This window comes from Pleurodeles waltl, chromosome 4_1, assembly GCF_031143425.1.
Source record: "Pleurodeles waltl isolate 20211129_DDA chromosome 4_1, aPleWal1.hap1.20221129, whole genome shotgun sequence".
NCBI lineage: Eukaryota > Metazoa > Chordata > Amphibia > Caudata > Salamandridae > Pleurodeles > Pleurodeles waltl.
This window is the reverse complement of record NC_090442.1, coordinates 278,957,698-278,973,553: the sequence shown is the minus strand read 5'-3', so window position 1 is coordinate 278,973,553 and position 15,856 is coordinate 278,957,698. Positions and strand designations below refer to the sequence as shown.

The 15,856-nt window shown below is 41.8% G+C and overlaps 1 protein-coding gene across 3 annotated transcripts in view; it reads right to left on the bottom strand.

Annotated features, from left to right (window-relative positions):
- Nucleotides 1–15,856, bottom strand: part of LOC138287679 (cathepsin E-like) — a 228,399-nt gene that overhangs the window by 55,145 nt on the left and 157,398 nt on the right. For all 3 annotated transcript variants that reach the window (XM_069228320.1, XM_069228322.1, XM_069228321.1), the window contains one exon: nt 3,126–3,270. In XM_069228320.1, coding sequence (XP_069084421.1) covers nt 3,126–3,270 — 145 coding nt within the window. The remainder of the gene's footprint in view (nt 1–3,125; nt 3,271–15,856) is intronic.

The window sequence follows — 15,856 nt, the reverse complement described above, 5'->3', positions numbered from 1 at the left end:
GTGCCGTAGGATTCAAGCTAGCCTGGCTGATGAGGAGTGATACCCTGAAACCAGTCCCAGATTGCTTGATTCCAGTCCAGGGAGGACCTGGCTTGGCACTTCGGGCTGGACTGTTCCCGTGGGGAACAGGGTCAAGACTGATTTGCATATGGCTGGGTCCAAACTGGGGTGGTGTGGTGGACAAAAAAAGAGGGATTAAACCCAGATCTTTGTGACTGGGGTGAATGTTTGCATTGTTCAGCATTCGGTCCATCATCTGTTCTTTTTGCTCTCATAATGTTAGTGGGCACTCATAGGTAAGGTCAGTAGGGTTTACTGGTCAATCTATAGTTTCACTGTATTATAAACCACAAGGGAAATGTGCCTTAGATTGCAGTTTCATGTCCCTTGGGCATACAAAGTCTAATGAGGTATCAAGCTGGGGTGAACCATGTACACCAGCCTCAAGAACCTACATCTGCCCTTTATGTGTTTTTCAGAATTGTCATATTTCTCTGGCTCAGCTTAGGATCATATTCCAGGTCTTTTGTGACCCATCTTTAAAGAGGGACTATTTAAACATTGCCAGCTAGAGAGACGGATAGCATGGGCCTCCTCAATAAAATACCAAAATACACCTGTGCTGGGACCCTGGACTGTGGGTGCAAGTTTAATAAATTATTAATATTCCATGAGGGGGTGTGCATGGGTTCCTGTCCCTAGAGGTCTGCGAGTTCCAGGGTACAGAAGGAAGGGGACCTGGGTGCTATTCTTTGGCCCCTCGATTAGGAAAGAAGATGCAGGAAGGTCCATCATGCCTAACACCATGGAAGTAAGGAGCCTGGGACCCTTCCCCAGGTCCCTGATGAGGAGAGTGGAATAGGGTGTACCGTCAAGCACCCCACCATGGTGATGGGCTTGCCCTTGCTCCCCGTGCTTGTTTCTGGGGCAAGTGAGGCAGCCACGGTGAAACTGACACCCTGCCCACACAGAACGTGCAGGTAGAATTCAGTTGCCGGCTCCTGTGCTGGCAGACAACAGAGCAACCTGGGCAGGGAGTTGACTGAGTAGCGCTAGAGTGGACTTCCTGCACTGCCCCAACCGAATGCTTATCATGGTGTCTCGGGACCCAACAACAAAAGAAACTAATAAGAAGAAAGCAAAGGTGCGAGGCACAAAGCCCCACACAACAAAGAGTAGCACAGCGAAGACACTCATTAAATGTGCACACTCTGCAAAGGGAGTGCCCAATAATGCCGTGCAGGGTGGTAGTGGTTTCTTCCTTTTGCCTTTTGGTGGCTCCAGGAGGGTAGGGGCACTACCAGTGTCTCGAAGGAGAGTTGTAGGGGGGTTGCAGGAGTCGCAGCAGCCACCTCAAAGGAATTTAAAATATTACTCCAGGTTTTTAGGATAAAGAAATGTATGACTCCCTTCCTCCAGGATGTTCCCCAACGTTTCAATCACTCTCCAGTGTGCAACATTTGTTCTATAGCTTGGAAGTGCAGGGGCCTCTAGTGGTTGGCCTTATGACAATTGTTGTGCATGTTTTGTGGTCGAACGTGATTTAAGAAAGATACACGGTATGTTGTTTGACAATATTTTTGACAGTGATTCATGATAAATATTGAAATGGTTTATTGATGAAAATGCTTGCATGAAAAACATGGTTGCTGATTGAAGAGGTGACTTATACTGTGACTCATGTTCTTTTAATGTGAGAACCCGGACAAACCAATAGCACTGCTTTGCTGAAAGTGATACCCTCCTATATAGCAATGTGCTGTTTGATGGTGGTGGCTACTGTGATTTTCAAAGTCATTGCCCATTAGGGGTCAAATGTGATTTCAGAATGTCACCAAAGGTATTTCCTCTTAAGTATACATTTGTACATGTATGTGCAGTATTTAGTGGTGTGTGAGTTATAAATGTATTTTTCCAAAGAAAAAGCACAGACTGGACAATCATTTTGAGTGTTATTGTTGCATACCAGTGAATGGTGATTACTAGCCCACTCCACCTTCCCTGAGTAGGCCTTGGACAGCTCTTCTTCCTTAACCTTAAGGGAGTCAAGTGTTACAATTTGGTCGTTGGTTCCCAGTGAGGGGATTGTGGCCCTATTACTTGTGCAGGCCTCACACCCTGCACAACTATTAGCTTGGTTTCTTTACTGTTCGTGTTCTAGAAATTCCTTCACCAGGGTTGTAGCTTCAGGGTTTCATTGGGGGTATAACACTCCTCTAATAATTTTATTTTCTGGCTAATAGTTGAGTACTGATGCTTTCAGTCTAGTGTAGTGAAGTTTCAGCAGGATTTTTACATAGACAAAAACGTACACACTCTCTCTCCCTTTCTCTCTTTGGACAGTCTTCAAAAATGTTGGTACTTTACACAATACTGTGTTTTCCCTCAGTATTCCTACCAATCTGCATTCCTTGCCTCTCATGCGCCCCACCCTCCTATAAAGTATTTTTACATTATATACCAGCGTGATTGCGGAAACTTTGAAGCTCAACCTCACTCACCCTATTTTATTGACCAAAAAGAGAGACAAAAAAAGGCGTTTGGGGTCTCCTGGACATAAAGTTGTGTTTCTGTCAGTCAGTTGGTTACACTTGATTAGCCATTGATGAATGAAAATATGTTTTAAACGATGTTTATTGCTTAGCTACGGAACTGCCATTGAGCGACTTCATGATAAAAATGCATGAACGCATTTCTACACAAGTAGTAAGGGGTTACGACATTTTAAGTCTGCTGCAAAGTTTTATTAAGGTGACCCTTGGCAAGTTCACAGAATTTCCCACAACACAAGGTTTTTCGTGAGTTTTTTCCGGCACAAAGGGTGTTTTTGTCTGAGTTTTCTACATCAAAACTTACCTTTTGCTGATATTTCCCCAGCTATTTTTAAGCTTTGCAAACATTATGAAATTACATACGTTTTTTGAAAAAATACTCCACAAAGTAGACAAAAACAATTTTGGACACCCTTAATAAAAACACCTATTTCCCTGGAAGCATGGTAGGGTATGTGGCGTAGCTATGCTTTCAATATGTTAAGTTGAGATTGCTTACACCATTACTGTAGAAAACACAGTGATTTAACAAAGGACATTTTTATCTTTAATTTCAGGAATTGTCATACTTACGTCCCCATATGATGATGGTGTGGCACCAATGTACTCTTGTAGCTTTTTAATTTGAGCAGAGGGTCCAGTGATGAGCGATGTTCCTGAATCAACAATAGCTTGGCAGCCATCTGGGCAAAATACAGTCCTTCCCTGGATCTTCACACTGCAGGAACAAAATCATTTAGCCTCCTGTAGGTATATGTTTATATCCATGCATCTGTATTTGTATATCTGAGCCCTCATTACCAGTGGAGGAATTTAACCTGGAGCAACAACTCCAGGTGAAATTGCGCAGATCAGGATTACAAGTCTCTCTGGGTCTAGAATTTACTTCAGGGTAGAGGCTCTGAGAAGCATCAGAGCCAGAGCCCTGACTAACAGGGAGTAGCCAATGCCTGCTCAGACACCACAGACCTCTACCGACCACTCCCACAGCAGCCCTCCTACTGCCACTTTCCATCTATTCAGAGCAGGTGGAAACTATGTGCATTTTTTGCTGGAAATAGGAAAAACTATCTGGTAAAGTATCTGAGCAGTTATTCCACATCTCAGGAGAAAGAAAACGTATTTGGTACATAGTTACCGGCCAGCATCCTAGATTCCACCTCCGCCCACACACACACACACCCTATCCCTGCAACGAATGCTAGTTCGTAATCAGGATCTTAGATATTTACAAATCATCTATATTAGGGATACATTTAAAATAAACAAAAATACCCACAAACTGGGCATTCACATGTTATAATACTAAACAATCTATATTCAAGGTTTTTAATTTTAGTAAGAACATCTTACATGAACAATAATTTACATCTATAATGGTCTGCAAAGCTGCCCACTGACATACCATAAATACACAGGTTTCAAGATAATCATTTTTAATGGGAGCTATTGAACATGACAGTTGTTTTCTATGTGTCCTCACTGTCTAACAATTGCACGTTTGAGGAGATTTTGCCTCAACAGCAATGCTACTATACTACAAAAGTACAGACAAACAGTAGTACATTTCCAAAGAAGGGGTTGCACTTGCTCATTCAAAGTTTTGCCAGTGCTCGGTTTTGCATTATCTATGGACCAAAATGGCTAGTGCCACAATGTTGCATGGGTAAGACTTTGCTGTATGAACCCCACAATCAATCAATAGCCTTAGTAAAGGCAAATAGAACAGTCCAGCCAATGTACTGAAGACTTTAGAACAGTAATTAGCACATTACAAACAGCAACAAGAAACTTCCCAACGCCCTGTTTCAATAGCAGAGAATATTCGGATTTGAGAAAACCATGTGTGAATGTTTACAACACCACCTAAAGAGGTGCATGAACCTTATAGATGCACATGCTAGTCCCTCCCAAAAGTCCTCACATCACACCCACACATAGTCTTGCCGAAAACCTTGATGGGGCCTGGGTCATAAACCATTCAAGGCCCCACAAAAGCTTCATTCAAAACAGAAATTGCCACTGCATGCTGTTACTTCATTGGAGCTGTCTGCTGAGACTTGATGTCTTTTCGGCCTACATGGGAGAGGACTCTCAGCAGACCAACAGCCCTCTTCGCTACTACCATATTCAGGTATGGGGGATGGTGTTTTCCCAGGGGTCCTGAAGGGCGGATTAGGGCTAACACTGCTGTGCTCTATTTTGGAATCTTAGTGGTGTAGGTAGGAATTTGAATACTTAGCATTTTGACACTATGGTGGGACTTTTCTTATGTTTCACTTTCTTTATCACTGCTCTGCTATTATGTTTCATTATTCTAATCATTGCAGTACATGCCATTTTATCTAGAATGCAGTTCAATAAAGTACAATAAAGTACATTGAACCGGTCTTCTACTTCTGTTTGTCTTGCGTGTGTGAGATGAATGCAACTGAGAGAAAAGGATAAGATCTGTTCTTCCATGATTTCCCTGAGAGATCAGAATGTCATGCGCAGGTTGCCACAAATCACCACCACTTTTGGGTGCTCGTCAGGTACTGCTAGCTGGCAGGATGTGATAGTGCCGATAGTTGTCATGCGGTGTGGAATTGGAATCAGTTCCCCACAATGCAGTTGTGCCGCAGCCCAAATCCAGCAGTCTCATCGTTATAATGAGAGCAAACATGATATGGCGCCACGAGTATTTGGTCAGGCACTGAATTATGGATCTTCCTTAGTACCTCTGTCTCACTATGTGGTAAAGGCACTCCAACTCTATATACGGATATGCCCACGGTATTGATGATTTCCTCCTCAACTGGATAGGTAGCACCTATTTAGGAATGTAGGTTGTTCAAGCTTGAACCTTAAAAGGATTAATCCCCAATTGGTGTTATTACCTCTGAACAAGCACATTCAACATGGCAAACCCACAACGGGTGGTAATTAGAGTAAACATGAGCGCCCCCTCACCAATCATTTATTAAATAATGGCCTCACAGCCCAGGGGGTGCTGTTACATTTGTGGTTGAGGCACATCTAGCTTATAGAACAGACATTTTCTATTCTTGGGTCATTTTTGCAGCAGTTGATGGGTACACTAACACGTTTTATCATTATACACCTGCTAATGCACCTGCACAATACAGAGCATACACATATATAGAAATACCTTTATCGTTTCATGACCATCAAAACTGGCTTGATGACGCCCTACCACACACAACACTTCATGTTAGGCTAGGACCTTTGAGTAATGAAGGTCCTACCTGGCCCTATTGGCCACATGTACACCACATCCTGATATAGGAACCTTGGCGGTAACTGAGGTTTGCCATTCTTACACTGAACTTGTAGCGATATATAGACTCTTAGTACAGTCTGTAATGCAAAAATTAAATACTAACCCAACACATGCTGTTCCAGCACAATATTAACCATGCATGTTCCAGCACAGTATTAACTTGGAAGCAGTGTTTCCCCATATGGGACCCCAAGATAAACACAGAATTCTCCCTATGCATCACCTGGGGCATGGTATTTGCCACCCTCTACAATACCGCACATGGTACACCCACACTTGCCAATCTTCCGAAGGTGTTAAAACAAATTCAAGATGAATACGGGGCTGCCCTGGCCCTGGATTTGGGGGTGCAATTAATGGGCAATTTTGCTACAGTGTCCTCATTAATATTAAGTAACCTTAAAGGGGAAGCAGTAGCACTGGCAGTGCGCATGCAGCTCAGGGATGTTTCTCCACGGGATCAAGAATGTGAGCTGCCTAAAATAATTGCCAAAATCTATTCACGTATAGGTGGGGATAGTTTGGGAGCCAGACCTGGAAAACCATAATTACAAGGTAAATCCAACAAGGATTCTACCAAGCAAGCAGCTGAGGGTTCTAAAAATAAAAAATCTGGGATATCCAAAAACAAACATTTAAAAAAGACAGGGAAGAATCTCAACATATGGAGACCCCTGAGAAATGTTATAACTCAAGAAATAGGGATAATATAAAAACTCCTGATAGATATCAACATACTGATAGGCGCCAATCTCGTTCCTTTCAGGACTCACCGCATAAACGTAGTGAGAGAGGTGGGCGATCAGAACAACTAACAGAGTATGTGAAACCAAGAAAAGATTCACAATGCTCATCATAAATTTCAATTAAAAAAGAAGAGAAACCTCCACAACAAAAAACACAATTTAAAAGGAGATGGCAGCTATTTCAGCAAGAAATGCCACGCAAGATGAGAGTTTTTTTTAAGAACAGTAACTGTGCACTGGCAATGCTAGACAGGGCATAAGAGGTCATAATAGTTCTCTGAAATCTTCAAGAGCATCTGGAGTTTAAAACAACTGATGACTTTTTAGAAGTCGAGACTAAGGACATGTGCGCCTCCCCTCCCAATAGGGTGTGTAAAATGGAAATGCAGTTAGAGGGAGACATTGAGTGCACAATTGGTATCATATTCTAGAAACCCTTAACTGACATATATGACATTTTCTTAGCTGAAAAAGATTGGTCGCCAGAATTTGTCTGTGAAGCCCCGACGGTGGGAAGAGATTATTAAACCCTCCTTCTTACCCTTGGTTCCTGTAGAGTTGAACGAGTTGTATATGTTCAGTTGGGCATTGGCACAAGCCCTCGTGCTCTATCGCAATCATGTTGGGTGGGAAAAAGATTCTCCCTACCAAATAATACCAATTAGGTCCCAACCACAACCTCAATATCCTATGAAGCATGGAGCTAAAACACCTGTGTGAGAGATTATTGCACAGTTAGAGTACCAGGGTGCTTCTCACTAATGAATAATCCCCTATTTCCCGTTGCTAACCCCGACCATTCATATAGCATAGTCTTAGATTACATACATTTAAGCAGCCATACACACCCATTTACTATCCAAAATGTACATAATACAGCACTCATTAACAATATAGTGTGCAAAAAATACAAAACAACGTTGGATATTTCCAATGGCTTTTCTGCCAAAATATAGCGCCTGAAAGTAGAGATTTAACAGCATTTAGTGCTTTAGGCGCACAGAAAAAAAATGTTTAGGTTCCCACAGGGGTATGAGAACAGTCTCAAAATGTGTAACATCCATTTTACACAACATTGACACTGAGGTGTTGTCCTATGTCGAAGACATCTATCTAACAGATGATGACCTTATTCACCACCTAAAACAGGTGGCACGCTTTGTTGTAGGATTTGCCAAATTCGGCTAAAGATTACATTTTAAGAAAATAAAAATAGCCTTTATCACTGTCCTTTTTTTGGGATACAAGTTATTAGATGAAGGCAAGAGCCTAGCGCCACACTTTCTAGAAAAATGCGCACAATTGCAACCACCAAATACCCTAAAAAAAAATCCAGTCATTGTTGGGCTATTTAAACATTGGCAGAAGTTACTTTCCAGATTAGGCACAATGCATTACACCATTATATGATTTAATATGCCCGACTTTTCAAGCAAATATTGGACAGTCGAACACATACATATTTTCACAGCTTTGCAACAAGACATGCTTGTGGCAAAACATTTACACACAAGAGTCAATAAAACACATTTGGTCATCTGAGGAATTGCTGGTGCCATCAGCTTCACCTATGTAACATTTAATGAAGGTGATACTGTCCCTATTGCATACTAATCACATTTGTACCCCACAGCTGAATAATGCTTTGTTCCCACAGAAAAGATTCTGACTGGTGTTCAGATGGCTGTCATTAAATAAAGATCTCTGGCTTAGGGGAAAAGCTGTATTGATGTCTCTGATTCCAGAGCTTGAGGCTGTCACAAAGGCCAGCATTCCAAAAGCAAAAGCATTACATCCACGCTGAATCCAATTGGTAACGTCTCTGACAACCAATGATGTTGATTACATTTTCGACCCAAAATTACAAACTCAAGAACTCCTTCAATATGAAATGGAATATCCAATACTAGCAAACACTTTGCCTATTAATCAATCTCAAACAATTATTTACACTGATGATTCAGCCCAACCAGCCAAAGGCAGTAAACACCAATACTCTGCCGCTTGTGCGGATTAGAGTGGCTACCTGAAATATGGTAAATTTTAACCACAAAATACTTATACGCAAACCTTAGGGGATTGTACTGCACAATTAGCAGAGCTCAAGGCTCTGGTGATGGCACTGGAACACACAGATCCAGAACAGCTAGCATTAATAGTGTATGAATCGTACTACTGAATCCAGTCCTTCAATGAATACCTGCAATACTGGTGTCAGAATGGGTTCAGAGATTCAAAAGGCAACACCATCATACACAAGTTACTGTGGAGGAAAGTAGAAGATCTGAAAGAAACGCTACCCAATGCCCATGCAGTCCATACATTGGGACATCAACTTGTAGGTATACACGTTACAGGTAATACGTTGGCTGTTGAAGCAGCTAAGTCAGCAATAGCTACAGCTTCTGTTGCTGCAAGTACTCATTAAGGAACGAGGATGGCTGATGAAACACTGACTGCTGTGAAAGCTTCAGCTGAAGGCAAGCCATTGCTGAAGGCATTTCCTTCCAAATATTTCTACCACATCACTAGCCTGAATATTGCCTTAGTAACAATATCAGGGGTGGGTGATTGTGTGATCCCCAACAAAAGCCCAAAGATCTGAGTTGATAAAAGCAGCACGTGAGGGAGTTTTTTCTGCCCATGCAGGTGAGACTGCTACTATTTCTTTATTATAAAAATTCTATTGGTGGCCAGGTCTATACAAACAGGCAAAACAATATGTTCTTTGCTGTGACATCTGTCAACAAATGAAAGGGTCCACCAGCAAATGCTCACCTCAGACACCCCTTCTTAGCTCTAACAAACCACTGCAATGTGGGTACCTGGACCATTCTGGTCTTTTGACACCTGATGGTGCATACAAATATATTTTAGTTGCTGTCGACTCATGCTCCAGATTTCTATGGGTATGGCCACCATGATCAGCTGACACTCAAAATGTTATTAAAGATTTGAGAGTCTTTATTGGTACATATGCAGTTGTGGCTTTCCACTTGGACCTGCCTTTGCATCAAGGGCATTGAAAAAGCAAAGCATGGCTTTGTTAGGGGTCCAACTCCATTTCTCGTCCCACTACCATCCCAAGGGTAACAGTGTAGTGGAGCAGAAGAATCAAGACTTAAAGCAATCGTTAACAGCAAGAGTATTAGGGACGGGTCGTAGTTGGCTTAATCACCTGTATGGAGTCCAGAGGGTACTTAATAATCTGCCCAGAAGATCTCTGGGAGGGTGCACCCCATGCGAGGTGCTGTTTGGGACACAAATGTATGACATACAGACATGACATGGCAGACACACCTTTTGAAATAAATGAATGTGTCACTCTCTTGTAGTAATTAGAACAGTTCAGTGATGAAAATGCATCTGCCTGTGCTGCCTCCTTGGGAACATAGGATACACCATAACATCTACCAGTTGGATTCTGAAAAATGGGGATGTAGTGCGGGAAAAGTTTGCTGTGAAAAAGGAGTTTGGTCCTTCATATTGTGCACCAGTTCCAGTCATGGAAGTACATGGTACCAGAACTGTTATTCTACCACAGCTGCCTGGGTCAAAAGAAAACCGATGTGTCTCCATTGATAATGTCACGTTACACCATGTGGCCAATCCTGCACAGCAGACCTAGAGAGCTCCTGGTTAGTTCTTGAATCCCTCTCAATACAGACCAGAAAGTTTCTCCGCAGGTTTTGAGCAGCGATGCTGACACTTACCCTAGCTTGGGGAGGTTGAAAAATGACCTTTTATTAGTGCCACTATCTTCATCAGCGACAAGAAAGAAGCAAAATAATGAGCAATACTACTCCAATGCAACTCAAACTGATGAAATCATTTACTATGAACCACCATGGGAGACTTCTGCTAGTTCTCTGCTAGTTCTCCACTTCCTCACACGGCTCCAGCTTTTGCATCAACTGCTTCTGGATATTTTGCTGATCGAAATGACTCCTTCTCTGATACATGCACCTCTTCTGTGACATCATTGTCAAAACCACGTAAGCAGACAAATTGGCTCTTAACTAACTATTTTATTTGTCCATGGAACTATCCGCACTTGCCTCCCCTCTTTGGATTCGTTTGTCATCGTCTTTTTCTGATACATGGTCATTACCTTCCTGAATGCTCTGCATTATATTCTATGGGATTTAGATTTCGGCAGACAGGATGTCCGTCACCGTTGTGACGGAGTAACCCGTCCACTGAGTTCTAAATCATACCTGAGTGATGTTTTTCCACGCATGCTATTGAGAATAGATTTTAATGGTATAAAAAGACCAACAACTTATTTTGACACCTTAGATAAGCCCCAAAATAAAAGCAATATAAGCATTATTTAATGCAAATCTTAGCTTTGGTGGCCTTAGTGAAAAGGACTCACATGTTCATTTATCCACGTCTGGTACCAAATATGGATTAATTTTTGCATCAGGTTATGAGATATCCTTGTTGCAAATTTTATTGCACAACTGTGTTATATTTAAAGCACTCTTTTGAACGTGTTGCTAGTTTTTTACTATACAAATACATTTAATAAATTAATAAATCCTCAACTGTTAAAGAACAAGGGGGCAGATTTAAGGAAAGCGGCGCTGCACCCAGTGCAGCGTCACTTTCCTTGCGCACCTTAGCACCCCCTACCACCACCATGTGTGTGCCGTATCTGAGATATGGCGCACCATGGCACATTATGGCGCAGGGTAGGGGGCAATAGCATAATTATGTTTTACACTAATGATGTACTGTTCAGAGTAGCACCAACATTTTCCGGCAATCCCTGAACAGTACATAGAGTCCCATTGTAAGCAATGGTGCACCCCCTTTTAACGCGTGATCTGAGCAGGCGTTAAAAGTGCAGAAACAAATGATGCAAAGAAATCTCTTCGATTTCTATGCACCATTTTTTCTGCCTCTCCTAACGGGGGACGTCCCCTTTGCATACATTATACCTGGCGCAGGCATAATGCAGCACAATGAGTTACAAAGTGGTGCAATGCACGCATTGCACCAATTTGTAAATCTAATGCAGCATTTTTGGCCATCTAACGCCATATTAGTATAAGAATAATTACACTATTGTGTCGTTAGATGGCGTTAGGCCCTCTTAAATCTGGGCCTAAGTCCCTTATGGTTTGTAACTGTGTGCAGAAAAGTGATTATTATTCTCTAATTTTCTTATTACACATGAGTTGTGACATCTCTAGTCACCTGTCATAAAGAAATGACATTACTACTTAACTGAAATCATCTATTACAGGTGAGATCCGACGTCACAATGCCTGCAGCAAAAGCCAGCAGCCAGGATGAGAGCAGGTCAGAGAGCATAATTACGGCGGTAGTTTAAAGAAGCATTGCAAAGGCAATATGTCACGCTTTTAGGACCTATTGGCTTTGCCAATAGGTTTTGGTAATGCTGTACAGTATTGCCAATGCTGTGCAGCATGGCCCACGAATAAGAAAAAATGGTGCTGCGAATACTTAATTTCGTAGCATTTTGGGTGTTAGAAGAAAGCAACTCTGTACTGCAGGACAACTATTCACACCGTGTACTCAAAAATGATCTACTGCCCACAGTCTGGGCACAGGGACAGCATCTAAGGGAATATGGAGAAAGCAAGACAACCGGAGCTCTGGAGAATTTTAGTACAACTAATTTTTACGTTTTCCAAAAAAAAAAAAAAAATGAATATTACTTTTCTGTGTTGAAATAAAAAAACATAAAAATAAAACACTCTTATAGTACATAACCTGCGTTGTAACTGGCCCTTTTTGCAGCACCCTCAGTTTTTGCCTTCTGTTTCTGATCCAGTTTCTTTGGCTTTAGGTCTTTGTGCACTTTATCCTGCTAGCCAGTGCTGGTGCTCTCTCCCTAAGACAATGGTACAATTGGCATCTACTTCATTGGTACATTTAATTTACTTGTAAGTCCCTAGTTAATGGTACTACATGAACCTAGGCTCTGTCAATTAAATGTTAGCAGTGGATCTACAGCATTCATTGCATCACCCAATGAAGTAGCCTTTTAAAACACGCCTCAGACCTGCCTCTGAAGCCTGCAGTGCAGTTTTAAACGAGGCATAAATCATCCTTTTTAATAATGCCTATAAGTCACCCCCAAGCTACCACCTAAGGGCTCATAGGGCAGAGTGCATTTTATTTAAAATGTAGGACATGTACCTACGTTTCATGTGCCCCAGCACTTTAAAGCTCCTAAAGTAGTTTTTCACTGGTGTAATTACTGTATGTACATACCTGTAAACCAGAGGGGAAACTGGCTTGGTGGGTGGAGTGCTCAGGGCCTCTTGTTCCGTTATCTCCAACATAAGAAGTATACTCAGTCATAATAAAACTATACTTCTTATGGTATAGAGATGAAGTTGTTGTTCTACATGTGTCATTGTACATTGGACTATGCATCATGTTATAAACGAATACATTCATGTAAGGATAACATTTATATTGCACCACAGGATAAATGTGTTCTCTCAGACAATGTCATAATGTCTGCTTCTATGTACACATAGGTGCATATATAGAAGTAGATAGTTCTATATAGATGTAGAAGATTACAGCCTGCTACTAAAACTATAAAAATGTCATGAAAAAATGGCATACTTCACCGCAGGTTAAATGTGCACATCTGACCACGTAAATATTATTGCTTCAATGCACATATGTATATTTGTATAGATAAGTTTTCCCCAGCCAATGCAACCTTGCCAAGAATCATGTGCATATGTGTATGTATAAGTTAATTTCAGTTGTTTAATATAAAAAAATCCTTTTTTCAACCTTTGTCCCTTCCCTCCTCCCTTCGACTCACCCTAAACCTTGCTGACTGCTATCTACCCCAAACATCCTTTCAAACTTTCCCCTTCCTTTTTAGCTATCATCCACCAAGCACACATGACCACTACTTACAAAAACATACTACTCCCTCTTTCATATCCAACACCACCATTGTATCCCTACTCTAAACTGCACTAAACACACAAAACATCAAGAGCACAAACCTAACACAACTAATGCACAAAGCAAGTTCACTAATCTATTAACCTTTAATCTTGGGTTCAGGAGTAGCATGCTACTCGCAGTAAAGCGTTTCAACGTCTCATCAGAGGTAGTAAGCGCTATATAAATACAATTTACAAATACAGTTATAATCAACTGTAATAAGCACATCTTTCTGGTTCAGTAATGCTGTAACACCATGTGAATGGTATCCTCAATTGATATTCCCGGTTTCTATTTGCGTGGGGAGCTGAAAGGAATTGTTAATGTGAAGGGAGAATCTTCAACTTTAAGGTATTCATTTATGTGGTACTCCTGACAGCGAAGGTCTCATTTTTCCTTCTACTTTACCGTTCTGAGATGGATTGATCAATAAAACAAAAGTAGCTTAAAATCTTTTTTTCATCTTTAAACCAAGCAGAGGGAGGGCAAAGAACATGGATTAAAACAGCATGGTGCACAGCATAGGAAAGCAAGACTGAGGACAAGGAGAAGCAAGACAGGTTGAAGGAGCAAACGAGAGAGAACAACACAGGTGAGAGAGAGCAACATGAAGCATAGGAGTGGGAAGAGAAGCACAGGGGCAAGAGAGCAACATGGAGAAGGGGGGCAGAGAAGCACACGAGGCTGGGCGGAGAGAAGCATACAGGCAAGAGAGAGCAATAAGGTACATGTGGTGTGGGTGAAGACAAGCACCTGAGAGAGATGGCAGGAAAACACATGCACTCTCATCGAGTGCTTAAGTTAGGTGAGGTCAGCAGTGGAGTGTATAAAAGTAGCACAGTCAGAGTGAGGGTAAAGAGGATATGCTCCAAGGGAAAGATAATCAATATTGACAAATGCAACGTACATAGCCAACAAATATGAAGCAAGCAAATGAGAGTGACAATAAAGCCAACAAATGTTAAGTAGTAGGTGGGCTACATGCAAAGTAAGCTCTCGGTAAGCTCACAGGAGGTCTTTTGCAACCAGACAGCTGTATTGTTGGGTAGGCTCGCTCTGAAAAGGAAAACAAGAACTGACTTTTTCTTCTTCTGATATATGTCTCTAAAAAATAAAAAGTGAATAGTAGAAAGGACTTATTTATGGCAACTTGTTTATTGTTTCCATGCTATAGGTCATTACAGGAAGATTGAATCTTTAGATATACCTAGACCATATGTGCCACAACATTTTTTAACCTGACTTCCATTGCATTGCCTGTTTAGGAAGGTAATGGCCAGCCTTTTCAGGAGTCCATCTCTTTAAAAGTTTGGAAAGGATTTTAACAGGTGAAATAAAGTGCTGAATAGCCGCACCTCAAGCATCCTTTATTTCGGAACTGTGCCTCTCAATTTCGACACTGCTAGATCGATAGGCTGTGGGATCATGATTAGCAAGGTAGGGAGGGAGAGGTAGGTGGAAATATGGAGGAGGCTCCTGAACCACTAAAGGGGAGCTCTGTTTAAAGAGACTAACTCCCAACAATCTTCCTGGGCAGTAAGAGATGGGAGAAGGGGGCTCAGCCGAGCAGCAAGAATATCTGTAAAAAGTTTAACATCCACATTCAAGAGGGATATTGGCCTGTATGAGGCACATAGGTGATCATCTTTACCAGGTTTTGGGAGGGCCACGACAGATACCTCAAGAAAGGGGAGTGAAATGGAGGCAGGAACTTTGAAGGAGTTGAACAGTCTAGTAAGAAGGGTTGTGAGGGCAGGGCAGAAAGTTTTATAAAAGATAGCTGAGAAGCTGTCTGGGCCTGGTGACTTAAGCAACTTCTGCTTCAAGATGACAGAAACCACCTCTTCAATCCTGATCGGCCGTTCTAACTTGGATGCTTGTGCTGTTGTTAGTTTGGAGGTACGGGTCGCCATTAAAAAGCTATCCAGGGTGTCCTCTGATAGGTCCTGCCTAGCATAGAGGACTGTGCAGAAGTCTTGAAATGCCAAGGCAATTTGGTCCCCTGTAGTGCATTCCCAGCCATTTTTGGCTACAATTGTCTGGATATTTGTGACCTGATGTTGGACCCGCAGCCTATTCACTAATAGGTGGCCGCACCTATCGCAGCCAATATAAAACGAATGACGGAGTCTAAGGGCGGCATATTCAGCTCTATCGAGATCTATGCTCATCAATTTTCTCATTGCCTCTAACTGGCTCTGGTGCATTTATGGATACTCTCAAGTTCTGAGACCTGGTGGGACAGTTGGCCTATCTTTTCTTTGCGAATTCTATTGTTGGCCACAGTTACCATGAGAAAATCACCTCCAACCACCACTTTCAAC